Genomic DNA, 21,052 nt, shown 5'->3' on the forward strand with positions numbered 1-21,052 from the left:
ATATATTATTTTTATTGATTTATGGAGCAACATAATTTTCCTCACCACAGAGATAGTCAAGAGATAGAACAATGACATATAAACAATGGAAAAGCTATTTGTACATCTGTGCATTTAGTTGTTTGGTTGCAGTAGCATTTGTATAGTAGGACAACAATGTATGGTATCTTTGTCTTAAAGAAGAACTCTGGGCAAATAAAAAAACATACCCCTGCAGTGGGGCTACCCCCGCACTTGCAAGGGTTAAGTGCTTGTTTTGTCTAGGAGACTCCAACGAAGCCGTTTTACTCACCTGATGCCAGCTCCAGTGGTGGTCTGCTCTTCCTGGGCTCTGGCTATGAAATGTCCTTCGGTGTCCACACACCGAGTCAATGGACCTGCATAAGATGTGATGACATCAGTGGTCCTTAGACTGCCGGAGCCCAGGAGAGAAGAGGCTGGGGAGACCGGTCTAGTAGCTCGGAGGGAACAAGGATCGGGTAAGTAATTCTGCTTTCTTTGGTTCCTAGACCAAAACGAGCTCTTAACCCTTGTAATTCAAGGGTAGACCCACTGCAAGGGTAATTCTTTTTTATTTGCCTAGAGTTCTTTAAGGTTGGTTCAGATCAAGATTACTTTAAGATAAGATTGCTTCTACAAAAAAGCATCATAAGTACTAAACTGAGTAGTATGAATTTAAACTATTCCCCAGGTACATCCCCTACATAACTTGTATTTGCCTCTCCTAGGAGTTTCTTGGGATCTGATGGCTAAAGAGGATGGAGTAGGTTTATATGGTAATATGTCATGTTTGTGCAATCCTGTAGATAATTTGTTTTAATATAGCATAGATTTGACCCTTAAACACCTCCACCAAGCTTTCCTAGTACTAAATCTCGATTCAGAGCTGCCATGAAACAGTACAATTAGGCTCCCCATAACCGGTAGATGGCTATATGACCACAAAACACAAGCTGCTTGACTGGAGTTGTGATTTATAAATAAAACCATAATGGCAAGGTCCCTATTGGAAAAAACATGTTCCTGGGCTGAAAGATGGTGTAATGGTAACATGCAGTCCTTGCTTAGTATTGATCCATTGGTATTGTGGAAGCATTGTTTTGGGATAAGAATAGTGTGGGCAGTGAAGCAGCTCCTAGGCTGTGTAAAGTCTCCAGCTCGGTTATCGATTTCAGAGACGGAAGCTTGGAGTTGACGGTACAGAGGTCCGACCTAATTGCTGCACATGAAACACGTCAGGCTCAGGAATATTGATTTACAGACTGATCTCTTATGTCTGCAACATCTGTGACTCTTGTTTTCCAAAGCGGTGTATTTACTTGTGAGTTTTTTGTTGTTGAAGGTGTAGGGATCTATATTTCCACCTATCTAACAGGACAAAAATACATCTCATTCTTTTTTCGGTCAACAATTGCATCATACTACAGTGTGATTTAAAGTAAACCTGTCAGATTGACCAGCTGTAAATATGTGGTACTTCTGGGTATGGTGGAACATGTGACCTTTGCCTGGCTTGTACAATCACATGGGGTGAGGGGAGGCTCTTAAGCTCTCTTTAAGATCCGACATGGAGCTTATTAGGCTCCTTTCACAAGGGCACATCCGCCTGTCTGTTTTTCAGGCTGATCTGATCAGAAGTCCAATGATAGTGTATGGGCAGCCGGATCTAAATGGACGTGCATCCATTTCCATCTATTACCCCAACTCTGTCTAGGCCTGGAAAACAAAAGAGGTTCCGTTTTGGGGGACTTGTTTGTGATGGTTTGAGGGTAAACTAATGCTAACACCCAACTCCCCATAGACCTAACATGGGTCCGGCAAGTTCAGTTTGGAGAAAATAACTAAACAGACATGGATGTCATAAGGGCTAGAGATTAGAGAATCAGTAGGGATCCATGCACAGATTTCCTGCTGATTGAAATGGATTTTGCCCGTGTGAAAGGGTCCTTAGGTTTTCTACTTAGTGCTTCTACCAGTGAACAAGAAGGCTAGGTAGCATGAGAAATGTTAGCATTAGTAACAGGAGGGGTGGGCTATAAAGAGAATCTGTCACAGTATTGAAACAATAGAGACTGACTTTGCTGAAAATGCTAATTGTTTGGCTGTTATCCAGGTTCAGTCCCTTCAATAGTTTCTAAGATGTTAACCATGAAAAAGTAAATCTGTGACTTTCTAATCTGCATGTTTGTTTTGGGCCAGGGACTCATAAGAATACTACATGCCTTCTCCCTGGTTCCAGTACGTTCCAAGCAGGTTGGCAGGTTTCATTTAAGTATACTGGGGCTATTTTCTAAAAAGGAGGTACATTTTAGACTTGCACAAGACAATACCACACACCACTGAAGTGAGTTTGTTAAACAACACAGTGCAAATGACAGGTTTGTGCCTTAGCTCATATTAATCAGAAATCTGAGTTAATTTAGGGCTGCAACTAATGATTATTTTCATAATCGATTCGTTGGCCGACTATTTTTTCAATTCATCGGATAAAAAAAATTAAATAAATACAATCTTAATTTAAAATAGAATACACACACAATTGCAGTATTTCAAACATAAAGTTTACTTCAGAATAAAGCTGCATGCACAATTTATTGAAATCCCACTGCACTGGAACCAGTGGCGTCACAAGGGGGGTGCGGCCCGCACCCGGGTGACACCATTGGAGGGGTGACACCAAAATTACTCACAGTCATTTTGGTGTCACCCCCCTCTGAAAAGTCGGGCGCTCGGTCATGGACCCGGCGGCATACCTTATCCCGCCGGGTGACTGTCCCCTCCTCTCTCTGCCGGCGTCCATCACCAAGATGGGCGCCGGCAGGTATCAGAATACTGCTGCGCCTGCATGATGATCGCATGCGCAGTGACGTCTCGGCGGGGTGACACTCGGTTAGCGCTCCGGGTGTCACCCAGCCTCGGGATGCCCCTGACTGGAACACACAGCAATTCAGTATTCAGTGCGATCACACTGTGGGTGGGAGGCACGTTTGGGGTGCCATTAACACTGCAACGCACCTCTCACAGCAGAATTTGTCAGGCCAATACCGAAAATTACTTTTTTAATAATTGTATTGTAATCACATGACATTGAATAGTTTCAGCCAGGGAATGACAGCTGCCAGTGGCAAGATTCCGTAGACGGCAGCTGAATATAAATACAGAAGGAAGTGGGCTGGTGCAATAGCCAGCCTGCTATTGGCCATTTCAAATTGCAATAGCCAATAGCAGGCTGGCTATTGCACCCACCCACTGCTTGCTGTGCCTTCCTCCCAGCGTGGAGGAGAGAGGTAGCGGATCAAACCAGCCATGTTTCTGCCTGTAGAACTTGTCCTTGTACTTGAAATAGGTGGTACTCAGGCAAAGATCCAATAAGGCACACACTTGGTCTGGGTAAAGTTCTGTTCTGCTGCCTAGGGTCTTGTCTAGTAGCAACCGTTTTTCTCACTGTTCTAATTTTCTCTGTGGCGGGTATGCAGCTGAAGAGGGACATCATAGGATACCATCGTTTCTTCTGTGCCCAATATTAAGTTCCTAATTTTGGATGTGAAATCCTGAGAGTTCTGTATGTGGTTATGTGTATTTCCTTCCAAAGGGGCGAGGACTCTGGCTAGTTAAGTCACAGAGTGTATGCTGCTGACAATTGGCCTGCTTTGAAATGTTAGCCTGGCCATACACTCAGAGAATTTTAACTGGCTCTTGATAAACATGATGATGATCGAAATTCACTCAGTGGATGGCCCTATCAGCAGCCTTCCTCCTGACATTGTTTGATCTACAGTTCAAAGGACTAGGGCAGAAAATTGTTGACTGAACAGCAACTGCAGTCAATCACCTGTTCAACAGCCATGGGCGCCAGCTGTTAGAATACAATGGCCACAACGAGTGCTTTGTCTGTCCATGCTGTTTAGCTATTCCTGTATGGCCAGCTTTAAAGGGCAGGAAATGTACACAGTCAACATCAGGTCAGGAATTTCTATTACGAACCATTTGTCACGTCAGTCCTCTTAAGTTATCTATGTCATGGTATGTGCCTGCAAGCTGATCTGCTGGGTGGGACAAGTCCATATTGGCCAGCATCATATTTTTTGATCCACAGAAACAAGCTAATTTACCTAACTCTATGCTTATAGCTCAAATATACATAAAGAATCTGATTTTAAGTTTGTCCTCTTGGAGGAGTTCTTGGAACACAAAAGAGGGAGAGATGGAATGGAAAAAGATGTGAAGACCGGTGAATAAATACGTTATTGATTATGGTGAATAAATGACTTATGATCACTACACCTGAATGGGTTAAAAATGGATTATAAGGAACATGAATTCCTGTGATAGATGAAATAGTGAGTGGGAGGGGCCTGATGACATCATCACATTACTAAGCAGGGATTGGCTGCCGTTTTTGCTGGGTGGTGAGCGATATACATTCGAGCGATCTGTAACTGTATTCCACCTTATTTTTTTCAGTCCAGGGGTCCCAAACTCAATTCACTGCGTGTGTTTATAATGTCAGTATATGTGTTTTGTGATGGTTTCTTTGCATGCAATGTCAGTATATTTTTTTGTGATTGCTTGTGTGTGTTGTCAGGATTTCTGTGAGTGATGTCGCTATGTGTGTTATTGTTTCTGGGTGTGTCATATCAGTATGCATACATGTGTATATGAACGAAGAATGTTGTGTATCAAGCACACTCTTACATGTAAAGCACAAACGCAGCCTGGGTGAGAGGATGGAGGAACAGCTGATGGTGTTCAGCTCTTTTTCTGCAGGTAAAGATGTCCTGCGTTTGTACTGTGAAAAGTAAAAGGAAACAAAAGAGTGCCCCAATCTAGCTGGCAGCCGTCAGATTTTGTATAAGGTGGCTTGTTGGAGATAACAGGGAGACTGGAGCCGGTGTTGGAATAGTGGGAGAGCAGGCAATGCTTTTTGAGGGTAACCCTTTTATGCAAGCTTAATAGGCATTAGGTTCAAAAAAGATGTTTACCCTCGAAACGCATTGATGGCTGCCAGCATCTTCTCCACACCAACACCGCAGACACTAGCCACTGCTCCACTCGGCCAGTGGGTGGTTGAAGAATGCTGCTGTACCCTGCATGTTCCCCAGGAGATCAGACTCCAGGATCCCACACAAGGACACAGAGTTAATCCACCTTGGGAAGTATATCCACATTTGATGGGCACCCTTTCCAGATCACCAGTGTGAGTGCAATCATTCCATTGTTTTATTAAATGGTTTTTAGTTTTACAGGATGAGCTCGCTGGTCGTTTTTATGCTCTAATTGGCAGGTTTCATTTAAGTATACTGGGGCTATTTTCTAAAAAGGAGGTACATTTTAGACTTGCACAAGACAATACCACACACCACTGAAGTGAGTTTGTTAAACAACACAGTGCAAATGACAGGTTTGTGCCTTAGCTCATATTAATCAGAAATCTGAGTTAATTTAGGGCTGCAACTAATGATTATTTTCATAATCGATTCGTTGGCCGACTATTTTTTCAATTCATCGGATAAAAAAAATTAAATAAATACAATCTTAATTTAAAATAGAATACACACACAATTGCAGTATTTCAAACATAAAGTTTACTTCAGAATAAAGCTGCATGCACAATTTATTGAAATCCCACTGCACTGGAACCAGTGGCGTCACAAGGGGGGTGCGGCCCGCACCCGGGTGACACCATTGGAGGGGTGACACCAAAATTACTCACAGTCATTTTGGTGTCACCCCCCTCTGAAAAGTCGGGCGCTCGGTCATGGACCCGGCGGCATACCTTATCCCGCCGGGTGACTGTCCCCTCCTCTCTCTGCCGGCGTCCATCACCAAGATGGGCGCCGGCAGGTATCAGAATACTGCTGCGCCTGCATGATGATGTCATGCGCAGTGACGTCTCGGCGGGGTGACACTCGGTTAGCGCTCCGGGTGTCACCCAGCCTCGGGATGCCCCTGACTGGAACACACAGCAATTCAGTATTCAGTGCGATCACACTGTGGGTGGGAGGCACGTTTGGGGTGCCATTAACACTGCAACGCACCTCTCACAGCAGAATTTGTCAGGCCAATACCGAAAATTACTTTTTTAATAATTGTATTGTAATCACATGACATTGAATAGTTTCAGCCAGGGAATGACAGCTGCCAGTGGCAAGATTCCGTAGACGGCAGCTGAATATAAATACAGAAGGAAGTGGGCTGGTGCAATAGCCAGCCTGCTATTGGCCATTTCAAATTGCAATAGCCAATAGCAGGCTGGCTATTGCACCCACCCACTGCTTGCTGTGCCTTCCTCCCAGCGTGGAGGAGAGAGGTAGCGGATCAAACCAGCCATGTTTCTGCCTGTAGAACTTGTCCTTGTACTTGAAATAGGTGGTACTCAGGCAAAGATCCAATAAGGCACACACTTGGTCTGGGTAAAGTTCTGTTCTGCTGCCTAGGGTCTTGTCTAGTAGCAACCGTTTTTCTCACTGTTCTAATTTTCTCTGTGGCGGGTATGCAGCTGAAGAGGGACATCATAGGATACCATCGTTTCTTCTGTGCCCAATATTAAGTTCCTAATTTTGGATGTGAAATCCTGAGAGTTCTGTATGTGGTTATGTGTATTTCCTTCCAAAGGGGCGAGGACTCTGGCTAGTTAAGTCACAGAGTGTATGCTGCTGACAATTGGCCTGCTTTGAAATGTTAGCCTGGCCATACACTCAGAGAATTTTAACTGGCTCTTGATAAACATGATGATGATCGAAATTCACTCAGTGGATGGCCCTATCAGCAGCCTTCCTCCTGACATTGTTTGATCTACAGTTCAAAGGACTAGGGCAGAAAATTGTTGACTGAACAGCAACTGCAGTCAATCACCTGTTCAACAGCCATGGGCGCCAGCTGTTAGAATACAATGGCCACAACGAGTGCTTTGTCTGTCCATGCTGTTTAGCTATTCCTGTATGGCCAGCTTTAAAGGGCAGGAAATGTACACAGTCAACATCAGGTCAGGAATTTCTATTACGAACCATTTGTCACGTCAGTCCTCTTAAGTTATCTATGTCATGGTATGTGCCTGCAAGCTGATCTGCTGGGTGGGACAAGTCCATATTGGCCAGCATCATATTTTTTGATCCACAGAAACAAGCTAATTTACCTAACTCTATGCTTATAGCTCAAATATACATAAAGAATCTGATTTTAAGTTTGTCCTCTTGGAGGAGTTCTTGGAACACAAAAGAGGGAGAGATGGAATGGAAAAAGATGTGAAGACCGGTGAATAAATACGTTATTGATTATGGTGAATAAATGACTTATGATCACTACACCTGAATGGGTTAAAAATGGATTATAAGGAACATGAATTCCTGTGATAGATGAAATAGTGAGTGGGAGGGGCCTGATGACATCATCACATTACTAAGCAGGGATTGGCTGCCGTTTTTGCTGGGTGGTGAGCGATATACATTCGAGCGATCTGTAACTGTATTCCACCTTATTTTTTTCAGTCCAGGGGTCCCAAACTCAATTCACTGCGTGTGTTTATAATGTCAGTATATGTGTTTTGTGATGGTTTCTTTGCATGCAATGTCAGTATATTTTTTTGTGATTGCTTGTGTGTGTTGTCAGGATTTCTGTGAGTGATGTCGCTATGTGTGTTATTGTTTCTGGGTGTGTCATATCAGTATGCATACATGTGTATATGAACGAAGAATGTTGTGTATCAAGCACACTCTTACATGTAAAGCACAAACGCAGCCTGGGTGAGAGGATGGAGGAACAGCTGATGGTGTTCAGCTCTTTTTCTGCAGGTAAAGATGTCCTGCGTTTGTACTGTGAAAAGTAAAAGGAAACAAAAGAGTGCCCCAATCTAGCTGGCAGCCGTCAGATTTTGTATAAGGTGGCTTGTTGGAGATAACAGGGAGACTGGAGCCGGTGTTGGAATAGTGGGAGAGCAGGCAATGCTTTTTGAGGGTAACCCTTTTATGCAAGCTTAATAGGCATTAGGTTCAAAAAAGATGTTTACCCTCGAAACGCATTGATGGCTGCCAGCATCTTCTCCACACCAACACCGCAGACACTAGCCACTGCTCCACTCGGCCAGTGGGTGGTTGAAGAATGCTGCTGTACCCTGCATGTTCCCCAGGAGATCAGACTCCAGGATCCCACACAAGGACACAGAGTTAATCCACCTTGGGAAGTATATCCACATTTGATGGGCACCCTTTCCAGATCACCAGTGTGAGTGCAATCATTCCATTGTTTTATTAAATGGTTTTTAGTTTTACAGGATGAGCTCGCTGGTCGTTTTTATGCTCTATATTGGCAGATGAGCATTGTTCCTGCTGACCTCCCCCACACACACCTCTCTAAAATGATTTGTATGGAAACTGAGATGTTCCAGATGAGAGCTGCTGGGGTGTCTGAGATCTCAGACTCTTTTATTACTTTTTTCAGTTGCTCCTATTGAGACAACTAAAAATCCATAGGAGGGGGTGAGAGAAGCAGAATCCCACTTGCTTCACAAAATCATAGACCCTACCTCATTTATACTGAGCACAAGTGTGCCTGTCTGTTACTAGCATAGCTGCTGGATATGAAGATACTGTCCAGTTCTAATAATGAGCAGTTCCATACGAGAAATGTATAGTAAAAAAATCTTTGTCCATTTTAAATAGGTAGAAATGTGTAGTTGTGGTATGCATGTTATTTATAAAATGTGTTGTTGCAGTATACATACAGTATATAAACTGCATTTTGATGTTTCAGCTAGGAAGTGCCTTGCTTTTGATAGAGTGGGCTTTGGCATCACCTTTTGTCTATTTACTTTCCATTGACATTAATATGTGTTTAGGGCTGCAACAACTAATCGACATAATCGATTATAATCGATTATTGAAAAAGTTGTCAACTTTTTCAATAATCGATTAATCGGCTTCCGATCAGTTGGCCCTGTTCACGGGTCCACAAACGCGCACCGCACCTCCTCCCCAACTCACGCTCACCGCTGCCAGACCCGCCCGCATCCGCGGTCTACACGCCGCACCTCCTTCCCGCCTCACACTCTCCGCCCGCCCACATCCACGATTGGCACAGGGATTACATTATACAGCGCAATGCAGAATACCACCAGCTATAGAGGAGCACAGCAAATCCCAGCAATAGTACATTATACAGTGGTGCAATGCCGAATACCACCAGCTATAGAGGACTACAAATCCCAGCAATAGTACATTATACAGCGCAATGCAGAATACCACCAGCTATAATGTACTATTGCTGGGATTTGTTGTAGTCCTCTATAGCTGGTGATATTCTGCATTGCGCTGTATAATGTACTATTGCTGGGATTTGTAGTCCTCTATAGCCGATGCCATTCTGCATTAATTGCTGTATAATTTTACACTTTCCATTTCACTATATTGCACACCACACCATTTTTTTACTTCCACCGCTCCAAGCTTGCTCCTGTGATCCATTTTTAAAAATGTATGTTATTGTTTATCCGATTAACCGATTAATCGAACGTAATAATCGGCTAACTAATCGATTTTGAAAATAATCGTTAGCTGCAGCTCTATATGTGTTTTAAATGAGGATTGTTTGACACAAACTAGTCAAGCAGAAAGGTAGATTCCATGCAGGGACTATTGGATTTAAAATATTTAAGTACTGCCCTATATCAGCCCTAATATAACTTTGTAGCATATCTGCCCTTTATATTAGGATATAATGATCATGTAAGTCTCCTACCCGGTGTGCTTCTCTGTCGAGCAGAGATTATTTGACAGCCTGTGAGTTTTGTGTTGGGATGCTGAGCGAAAAGGCACATCAGACCTTTGCTCCCTAGTGATTTTATATTTAGTGCAACTGGTATTAGTGTTAAGAAGTCTGTATAGCGACCAAGTTTCAAGCAATGGCCCATGCTTAAAGATTAGGGAGCTGAGAAACCATAGGGATATTTTTACCAGTTACTTGTAGGGTGGAATGCACACCCTACAGGGTGTTTTCAGTAAGGCAATGTAAAGTACTGTTACTGTGTGTGCAAATTACCTTAACCCTAAACAACCTGTTAAATATTGATTAGTAGTCAAGAATTTAATGGGGTTCTATGGGTACTTGTTTTTGCATTCAGTATAGCCATGGTACTTTGCACTGCATTAGCTGGTTTAGCCCACTGAAAGTTGTATTACTACATAGTCTAGATGTCTGAAGCAAAGTGCAGAGAAATGCTGGATGAAAATGTGGCATGAAAAAGATGTGCACTTGTCATTTTGCTAGATACTCTTCTGGGCTGAGAGACCCCCTTACAAAACAGTTAAGAGTCTATCGTGGGACCAGGGGTCCCCTCTTACCTGGGGTACGGCGGGTGCGACGGAGATCGTAGGGTCCTTCTTGGGGTGAATTGGTGCCTGGCAGCGTGCGGCATGTGTGCACATGAGCGCATGCATGACATGCGTGCGTAACGTGCGCATGTGGCAATGCCGTGGCTTCTTAGTTGCTCCGGGTGCTGGTCATTGCCGGGGAGGACCTTGCAAGCACTCCTTCTCTCCCAGCTGTCCCATTGGTTCGCAGGGACCTGTGGCTTCCTGCTGGGTTTAAATTCCAGCCAGAGCCAAGACTTGTTGCTGAGTTATTCTGCCATTCCCTAAGCAGCTACAACGCCTCATTTCCTGTTTCCTGCCTCCCTTCCCTGCTATTCGGATCTCCTGGGTATTGACCCCTGGCTTGCCTCACCGTTTATGATGCTCGCTGCCTGCCTCGACCCGGACTGTACTCTGACAACGCATTTTGGATTATCCTTTCTTGTACCTCAGCCTGGACTCTCCTTCTGGGATTGTTCCCTGCTATTGGGTTCCAATCCAGCAAACAGGGGGACTTCGCTCCTTCCCTAACAGAGTCCCAGTGCAAACCAACAATGCAGCCTTTATTTGTCATGGTGTCATGGATTTCTTTCGTAGGCCATGCACCAGGCAGGGCTCCATTCAATAGCTTGGGTAGATGCATACTTAGTTTGGTGCACAGCCATGTAATACAGCAGAATTGTTAACTTCATGTGCCCCCAACACCTCAGAAGGGTCAGACATAATTTTAGTTGGGTCTGGTGAACAGAAATGTCCACTTTGATTACCTCAAAGCTCAAGGAACTCAGAGATCTCTTTACCATAGTCCCTGAGACTCGCAAGAAACCCTAAAATGGTTTAACTCTGCAATATCTATAAGAAGCGTACATATTTATTAGTGTACTGAACTGTAAGGGCAGTTCAGGAGGACTGACAGGATATCATTGTGATACAGTTTCATCACATGAGTGGCATGGGTGGCATGGGAAGTCTACTTCATAAAGTTATAGACCGTGACAATAACATGTATTATAACAACACATTTCTCTAATGTTAAACTCTTTATTTAGCTACCGTTTATGGGTGTGTTGCATATCTGCATTTACTATGGGCTATACCTGCCTAATAATAACTGTTCTAAAGAGTGATGAGGCATGGGGATGGTTTTGTACCTGTAAGCACCTTTGTTGGTCTTTAGTTTGGATCCTTTGGTGCCCCCTTGGATCATAGTCTTTGTAGGGTGTTTAGGCTCAACTTGAGCAGAAGCTGAGGCTCCGTGTGCAACTTGGGCCTAAGATCAAAGGCCTCCACAGAGACACGGGTATTGAATTAAAGACGAACACAGATACTTACATAGTTACATAGTTAGTCAGGTTGAAAAAAGACACAAGTCCATCGAGTCCAACCTACAGAGATACGGAGAAAAAATAAATAAATCACAAATCACTTAAGCAATGTTGTTGAAGAGACAGCATGAAATGAGCATGTTTAAGAATAGCCATGATGCATTACAAGCAGAGGTTTTTCACCAGATGTCAAAAGGAGACCTAAGTAACAGAATGTCCTAAATAAAATACATTACTTCTCTAAATGATGTAACATTCTTCCATTCAACTTCCTAGCTTACAATTGTATCCTCTGACATTATTACCAGCTATAAAACAGAATATGCCCTGAAAAGCCTTCAGTATAACGCACAAGGAACCAGAGAGGTACCATTTTATTAAACATTCTGGATTATTGGTCTTCTGTATATGAGAAGAGCTGCAGAAGTGATAAGTGGCCATTTCCATCTGCCTTTACTTTCAGCTTTCCTCTTTAGTTTTGAATGGCTCTTGTATGAGGATTAAGAGCTACTGGATCCAAGATGAAAGGAATTTTACTTGAAGTTCTTTTTATAAGGACAAATGTGAATCCTGGGACTATTCTACCTCACTTCTCCGTTTTTTTCCACAAATATGTTTTTAAAACATAAAAACTTGAGAACTATCTACCATGTCATCAGTATACAAAGATATGACAAAATAACAGTTGGTTTCTTAAAGTGGACTTCTGTGCTGCTCATGTGACGGGCATAATGCTGGGTCTTTGGGGATGGGTGTTTTGCCGAATAGATGGCTCTCCAATCTGTACTCTGATCGATGTTCCGGTTCTGCAGAGATCAAATGACCAAATGCCAAGGTTATTGATTTGCCCCATAGGAGAATAGTGAAAGGGCATGTTTAAAGTCAACACCTGACCAACTTTTACTTACCTTCAAAGTGCTCCCCCACCGCTCCTTCTGCTGCGGCTGCCATTGCAGGATATCCAGAGCTTCCAGGTATGGAGGAGTACTGTATGTGCATCCCATGATGCAGTTCTTAGGCCTCGTGGCCAGTCACATTACTCAGGGAATAATATCACCGATCGTTCACTGGGTATTTTATGGTTACCAAGAGGGGTGGAAGGAGTGGGGGACACTGTGAATGTGTGTATACTGCGCCTGCGGAGAAAAAAGTGACAATTTACTTTGCCCTGAATGTGAAAAGTGACATGTTGATGACAAGTGAAAGGTTTTAACTCCGGGATCTTAAATAAACCAGTCTTTGTAAACTCCGTGCCTAGTTTATATGAAGTTTAAATTGACTAAAAGTCACTGACTGAGTAAACTAAACAGGAACAGTATGTAACATTCTACATTATATTTCCACACAAAAAAAAATTATATTCTTTATTATTCACACAGTATCAGCAGTGACCCTTGCATTGTGACTTGCTGCCAGGTGCCCTGTAGCCCCAACATGTGACAGTCTTCGGATTGAATACTGAAAAGGTTAATGTTATCGCTTATGGTTTACTTGTTTCTCCTGAGTGGAACATGAAGAAGGGTGATATGTTCCCTCCATAAGACGAGTGGAAAAATAACTTTGTCATATGTCTGTCTTGTTTCAGGTTTCCCCAAATGACTTTCCTGGCAGTCATTTAAAAACCTGCAAGTGGAGTTCCTTGGGAGACTGATTCTGACTGCTTTGGAGGTGCAGAGATTTCTTCAAGATGCTGATTAAGGAATATCGCATCCCACTTCCCATGACAGTAGAGGAATACCGGATTGCACAGCTTTACATGATCCAGGTATTGGCTTTATATTTCTTTTTAAGTGGAATGCTCATCTACTCTAAGGGGACATGTTGTTGTTCTGTAATATGGCTGCCTCCATTGTGTAAGAGCACTCATAATGTTTTTGTTTTCAAAGTGGTACAGTAAAAATGCAGTAAAAAACATTTGGTAGGATTCTGTCCCCCACTGCAGGATCTCAAAGCTGCAGTTAGTTTTTTAAAAAAAATGCTCCTTTTACCTGTCTGCTAGCATTTTTTTTAGATTTTACACTTCCTGCAAATCATGGACAGTTTACCCTCTCGGCTTCTGTAGGATGCTGAATGTAGGAACTGCATTCAGGAGTAATGTAATTTCAACTCACATATGCTGGAGTCAGATCATCAGTGGCTACACAATGAAGAAGAGGGAAGATGTGAGAAGTGGAAAAAATGGCCATGGCACGGCAGGGAAGAGTACAGAGCTGGAGAAGGGCAAACTGAGAGTCATGTTTGTGCATACTCCTATCAACCAGTGTAACGTATCATCAAAATTAATTATACACAGCTTAGCCATCTGTTAAAAACATCTATGTGACTCCTAAGATGCTCACTACTGAGTATATGTGGGCAAAACCGCTCTCAGATGCAGTAGTCAGATCATAATTGGGGTAGGACCTTTTTGTATGCCTTGTGAAGTAAGTACAATGTGTAAAGCAATACCTTTTTTTATGCTGTGATTTAAAGAGCCTGGTGCTCTTTACTACCTGCTGTACTACCCTCCTCAGTCTCACAGGATTTCTGAAGCAGTTGGGGCTCAGTGAAAACAGAAGTGAGCCTTCTATGGATAATTACATATGGCAGGAGACGATTACTCCGTGAACTCAGGGAATATGTGGACCAGAAAATGGCATTAGCAATGCTGGTATTTAATGATATAAAGCTGAAATGAAATATTTATGCAGCGAATCACAATGCGAAGTTCCTTGTAAATATTTTGAAGTTGGATCCAGTATTAATTAGGTATCAGTTTGTATCTGATTAAATGAATAAGGCTGTTTGAGTCTTATGCTTCACAGAAGCTTGTCTTTTTCAGTAAAGTTGGAGTCACTCACTGTAAGCTTGTGTCACCCACTGTGTATTAAACTGTAGCTGTAACAATTCATTGATGATAGCGAACATAGAATACTGTACATAATCTCACAACACTAATTAGATTAAAATCATCTTTTATCATGCATGAAGGATGCACATTACAGTGAAAAGGGCAAGAGTGGGTCTCAGCTGCGGGCTCCATGGTTACGGGTGACATCAGTCTGTGCAGCGCAAGCTGATGTGCAGGGAGTATGGCAAGTATTGTCCTAGGCTTAACCCAGTGGGTTGCTGATATAGCTATGTTTCCAAGGTAACAGATGCAGAACACTGGTCCTGAAGTAAGAGTGAAGCTTGTGACTGTGGAGGTAGTGAGGAGGGGTATGGAAAGAGTTAGCCATGGCACACATAGTGGGAGTCATAATCTTTCCCTGAAATAGATCTGGAGGCAGTAAAGGAGGGGACTTTTGTGTACACTTGTTGGATCTGACAGCTCTTTAAAGGAATTATTGTGCATGTACAGTGCCTAGGTTTGCTTAGTTGAATCTGTAATTGGTACATTCCCAAGTGGTAGTCATGCTAAATAGGAACTATAGGCTGCTGTAACCTTTGTAGCTGGCTCTTAAGGTGCCCATACAAGAGCAAATCATCTCTATGTTAGATGTCAAGCGCTGGGTTGGAAGGAGCAGTCGTTTAAGGGCTGCCTCAGCAGGTTTATGTGGCTCTCAGATTATGGTTCCCATTGTCTCCTTAACAATATACCATCTGTCGGCTTTGGTCATTACTCTCCATAGCCTACATTTTTGTAGATGGGGTTTTCTAGAATCAAGAAGAGGACTGTGATGTCTGATTGTTTATTTTTAGAAAACAGTGTTTGGATATTGGATATCTGTTATACAGTCCTATCATGTTCTCCAAACTGTAGACAAATCCATCAAACACCTGACCATGAATGCCACAGATAGGGAGTGCATGGCTACCTGTGATACTGAACTATAGCTCATAAAATAAGCCAGCACCCCAAAATGAGCCTCAACAAAGCACGTGGCAAGAAATAGTGCCAAAACATGTTCCTCTTAGGTGGAGGAACATGTTTCTCTTCCATTCATTGAAGGACAAGGCAGTCCAAAATCCTTTTTTTTAGGGAATATTTCTCTGTCACTTGTTTTGTTGAGCCATCAATAAACAACAGAGGCTCAAACAAGGAGTGCTGGCAGTTTCTGTTTTATACTCTACAAGAACCAGGCATGGACCTCTAACAGACTCTCATGATTATTATACACACTGGAACATCAAGTTTAACAAGAATGTAGGACAATCAGTCTTGCATGAGGGGGTTTGCTATGTTTTCCTGTCATGTTTTTATAAATCCGCTATACATCTTAACAGTGACTGTATTACAATGATAAGAGTATCTTTAAATCCTATCTACAGGGCTGCCCCGGCACTGCAAGGGTTAAATGCTCATTAAGGTCTAGGGTACTTGGGCAGTTTTACTTATTCCTGTTCCCTTGGCAGTCAGTGTCTCCCCTATGCTTCGGCTGGTGGACTGCCCCTCCGAATCCTGACAGCTATAGGCCCTGCATTGTAGTTGATGATATCAGTGGGCCTCTGACTGCTCACTCATAGGGCTGCTCTTGCTGGTGTTGCCAGCTCGCGGGAGCAGAAATCAGGTAAATAAAAGTCCTTTACCCAGGTACCATAGACCTGAACAAGCATATAACCTTTGCAGTGGCAGCCCCACTGCAATGAGAGATTGTTTTTTTCCCCTCAGGAATACGCCTTAAGTAAACCTGTCATGAGTGTTGCTGTGTTGGGCTTCAGGACTTTTCTATCACTTAAGCTGGCCATACACCTTACAATATATCTGCAGATTTTCTGTGGTCAGATGGAAAAGGTGCAACAGATTCCTCCATCTACACTTAACTGTGTGGATGGAGTAATCTCCACCTGGGCCAATCTGTTGCACTTTTTCCATCTGACCACAGAAATCTGCAGATAAATTGTAAGGTGTATGGGCACCTTTACTTGGTACAAGCTTGATTAAAACATGTCAGAAATGTTTTTACCTCTATTCTTGCTCTGGGTCAATGACTTGGCATGAGAGCCTAGCAACTAGCATTCTGAAAGGAAGAGGTCAGCATTGACAACCTCCATAATTTTGTTATGGGAGGTGCACGTTAAAAAAGTTGCATTCCAGACAGATGTAAAATTGTTGTTTTTAAAGCCCAACTCTACCTTTCTAAAACAGCATGCGTAAAATGAGAAAAGCAATCTGCATTGCTCTCCACTTCCCAAGCACTGTCCCTCCTTTTTGTAACTGCTTTCTGTATCCCTACTGTCCCTAATTGCTCATCACTGTCACGGTGACCGGAAGTCATGGGACATCTTTGCACTGTGTACACAGCAATAACACACATAGAATAGGTAGCTAAGTTGTAGATAGACTTCTAGATTTCTAAAGATACCATACCTATTCTAAGGACTGAAAAAACTATATTCACTAGTTGACTATGGAAACTTCTCTAATATTGTGAAAGGAATGGAGGTCTCTTCTTCCCTTTTTTAAACTACATTATGCATCTAACCAGTAACTGGGACCGTTCATAATGTATGAAAATTAGAAGAACTTCATTGTATAAAGCTAGCCATACACCTTACAACCATCGCACGACGTTCGTTGTGCGATGGTTGTAAGGTCATTAAAATTTCATACGTCCTGCCCATCATGGACAGGCAGATGGTATTTGCGATCATTGCAAGCCCTTCCCGCTGAGGGGAGGGCTTGCTGATGATTGCAATGCTGAGTGGGCAGTGTGCGTTTGCGCACACCGGCCCGTGCGGCTTTTGTCTTCTGAGCACGCTACCAACCTGACGTAAATCGTACAATTTTTCGGCAGGTTTTCCAGCGTGCTAGGAAGACGAAAGTTCCAATGTACAGTAGATGTGGTCGCACGCTGCCCATACACCTGCCGATTATCGTACGATCGCGGGATCACCCGTGATCATCGTACGATAATCGGCAGGTGTATGCGCACCTTAAGAGAAACACGAAGTTTCAAATAAAATTATGTAAGTGGTTTTAGCTTGTTCTAAAGGCAGTACATTATATGTAAAGATTTAGAAAAATGCAGAACCCTGCTTATCATTTTTAAATGTTTTAAGGTAGAGGCCCAAATGCGTTGCTTAATATTAAATAAAGCTTTGAGCAATTTGGATGAATGGTATTGACAATTTGTTGTTTTTGGAAGATTAAAAAAAAGGTTTTAATGATTTCTTACTTTCATAGGTTTGTGTATGCTGGGTCTTCCTATGTTTTGATATAAAAATAATTAAAAGAGGGGGTATATTAACCCCTTACCAGCAGCTCTTGCTGAAGGCGTTTCCTTGGTCTCCTGATAATTGTGATTGCCTGTCTCAGTGATCATGTGATTTGGAGCCCCTCCGACTGGCTCCTGATAATTGCGAAGTGACTGGGAGCTGCCAGTAAAAGCACGTTCAACAGTGCTGGGGCCAAACAATTTAGCACAGCTCCCTGCACAAAGCAGCAATTCTGACTGTATGCATATATGTAGTAGCACCACATTAACGACCATGGCTGTCAGCAGTTTTTTCAGCACTGATCGACGGAAACTTTTTCAGTGTTCGTGATTGGTAAAGGCTAAAGTTACCTTTCTAACCATCTATCTACTTTTAAAGTGCTTCTTGAAAAGTCAAAGTGACATTTTATTCATATCTATCTATTGCAGTGGATCTGTGCTGCGTTGAGCATCGCCAAAATCTGGTGATCCCCAATCCATTGCAGAAAAATTTAGCATGCCTGCCTTTATCTGCAACACACTGCAACCAACCTGAAAGCAGCATTTCAGTTTGAACAGGACATATAGAAAACAATTGTGCCCTTGAGATGACTAGCGTTGATTTGGTGCAGAAAAATGCCAGTCACTGCACATAATGTGAACATCGCCTTACTGTGCTGTGAATGTTGAAAATATATATTTTCCAAAATGCTTATAGATACAGAAATAAAAGAGGGCTTTTTTATGTGCTTTTACTGCTTATTCAAATTATATAAACACTTCAATGTATATGATCTGTTCACAGTTTTACTTTGAGACAACTGCACTATAAATATGTACTCCAAACAGCACAGCTGCATTCTTCTCTTCTCGGTTGACTAATGCAATAGTGACCATTAAGTAAATTACTATAACTGCCTGAACCTGGTGCCTTCTCCTGATCTATATCAGCACGCAACAGAGGGTGCGGAAAGCTGAGTGAATGCAATAAATTTGACGTCAGATTTAATGAACACAAAAGAGTCATTAACAGAGCCCAGGCTGATTCTGGCTGCAAAAGGAGTGAGCTGCTGCTAGCATGGCTTTTTATTTTCCCCAATTATTATTATTATTTTTATTCTGCATGTTGGCAGCTGAGCTCAAGTCACACAAGTGGGAGAGATTCTATATTTATATACATGCGTGCGCTCGAAACAGATTTGATGGTTTGAAACAGTGTGTGTGTTTATTTAGTGGTTCAGGCGGCAATGGTTTTTTTAGAAAATGAGTTGGATGGCAGCCTACATATGGGCACAAGGGTGCCGAGTTGCCTTTCCTGGACGCTGCTCTTCCAATTAGCAGATTGGAATAGCAATAAGAAAATATGTCCAGCTTCCAAGGGAAAATGGAAAGGGAGGGGAGAGGGAATGTTAACATATGGTATGTTATTCAGCAAAAAACAGGGAAGGGAGTTAACCCAAGGAATATGAGAACATACTCAGGTTTGCTTTCTTTTAGTTATATATAACAGCCGCTGTCAAATGTGTTGTAGTAAAACCTGTGCCTTACTTATGCAGGGCAAAGCAACAGGTTCAGTTAATAAATGCCCTGTCCAGCTGCACATGCTCATATTCCTTTGGCTACCCCGTTATTCTGTTCAGCTTTGGTGAAGATAAATAACTTCTGGCTTTGGGGGTCAAGTTTTGGAATCACTCCTATTCCTCCCATGTGACAATGGTGGTGCATGGTCACTGGTCACTCAGACACCAGTGCTTTTTCATGGGAGCAAGAAAAGAGAGTTCTCAGTTAGAGCTGCAGCTAACGATTATTTTCGAAATCGATTAGTTAGCCGATTATTAGGTTTGATTAATCGGTTAATCGGATAAACAATAAAATAAAGTTTAAAAAATGGCTCCAGTGATAGGACTACTAGTTTGTATTGAGGTTGTAGTCCATCACAGGAGCAAGCTTGGAGCGGTGGAAGTAAAAAAGAAAAAAGATAGTGTGGTGTGCAATATAGTGAAACGGAAAGTGTAAAATTATACAGCAATGAATGCAGAATGGCACCGGCTATAGAGGACTACAAAACCCAGCAAAAGCAAGTACTGTGTAAACTCCATGTCACAACTTGGAGATTACACAGGCTCTCCTCTCTTTCCTCCTTGAGCCCAAATGCAGCCACAGGGAAGCAAAGAGAAGGTAAGTATATGTTGCGGAAAGAGCAACAGTTAAAGTATTTGTAAACCCAAGAGCGAAAAATGTAATATATTGACGCTCATTAGTCCCTAGATTTGGTGGCTGCATTACCTTTACTACGTTTTTTTCTTTATTTTTCACCTGGTAATCCTGCCAGTAACACATTACCAGCACTAGGGTGACAACACTCACTTGCCATACAGTACCTATGGAGGAGCAGTATTGTCAACCGAGCAGAGAACTACAGAATACATCCCTCTCTTGTTGTTCTGTAGCTAACATAGTAAACTGGGTGGGGCTGATATCACTATTTGAGATGTGCACAGGAACATACAAACTCACTAGATTTCTTGCATGATCAACAGGTATTTTTATCATAATGCACTTTGTGATATCACAAAGTGCATTTGGTAGTGTAACAGGCCAAAAGAGAGCAAATAAGAAGGTTATAGTTAGTGTTTACATACAAGTTCAGTGGACCTGGTTCTTGCCATGCATGTACAGCATAGGTCCATTTTAAAAAGCTTCAAGCCCTGTCACTTGACAGAAGCGGATGAGAAGAAGACCTTCGGTCCCTGGTGCCAAACACACAGTTTAGATGGCCAGTCAGTCAAAAAATTAAAGGCGTGGGTTGTGCAGTAGGAGAACTGTGAGACCAGTCATGGTGTCAGCTCCTATCGGAAAGCATAGAAATGAAGAGTCTGGGGTATGTAGCCTCTCTGCCCCTGGAGAAGATACGTCCACTGCGGTCAAGGGTTGGCATTGTTAGTAGTACTTTTGGGTGTCTTTCCTCCATGCAGTGTAGTGAATCCTATGAGTGAAGGTGCAGGCAAGTGTGGAGAACTCTTATATTGTATGTAGTGCCAGATGATTGTGTGGGCAGGACAGAGTCTGTACTAAGTGGACATGAGCGAGCAGTGTATAGTAATAAGAGGCAGCTGTTGCTTATATGGGTCTGTATTCGTGATAATTGTTTTGTTGAGTATACAGATCTTCTGATTGTGCATACTTGTATGAAATTAAATAAACAGAGGATTATAATAAATGTTGAAGGTTAAAGTAGCTCTAGACAGGACAATAAATAAATAGAATT

The 21,052-nt window shown here is 42.5% G+C and overlaps 1 protein-coding gene across 1 annotated transcript in view; it reads left to right on the top strand.

Moving 5' to 3' along the window:
* PITPNM2 (phosphatidylinositol transfer protein membrane associated 2) overlaps window positions 1–21,052 on the top strand; it is a 264,382-nt gene that overhangs the window by 125,187 nt on the left and 118,143 nt on the right. Inside the window, exon 3 of the mRNA XM_018556846.1 lies at window positions 13,254–13,433. Within this exon, the coding sequence (XP_018412348.1) occupies window positions 13,356–13,433 (78 nt within the window). The 5' untranslated portion in view covers window positions 13,254–13,355. The remainder of the gene's footprint in view (window positions 1–13,253; window positions 13,434–21,052) is intronic.

Source organism: Nanorana parkeri, unplaced genomic scaffold, assembly GCF_000935625.1.
Source record: "Nanorana parkeri isolate BGI_ZX_2015 unplaced genomic scaffold, ASM93562v1 scaffold13, whole genome shotgun sequence".
NCBI lineage: Eukaryota > Metazoa > Chordata > Amphibia > Anura > Dicroglossidae > Nanorana > Nanorana parkeri.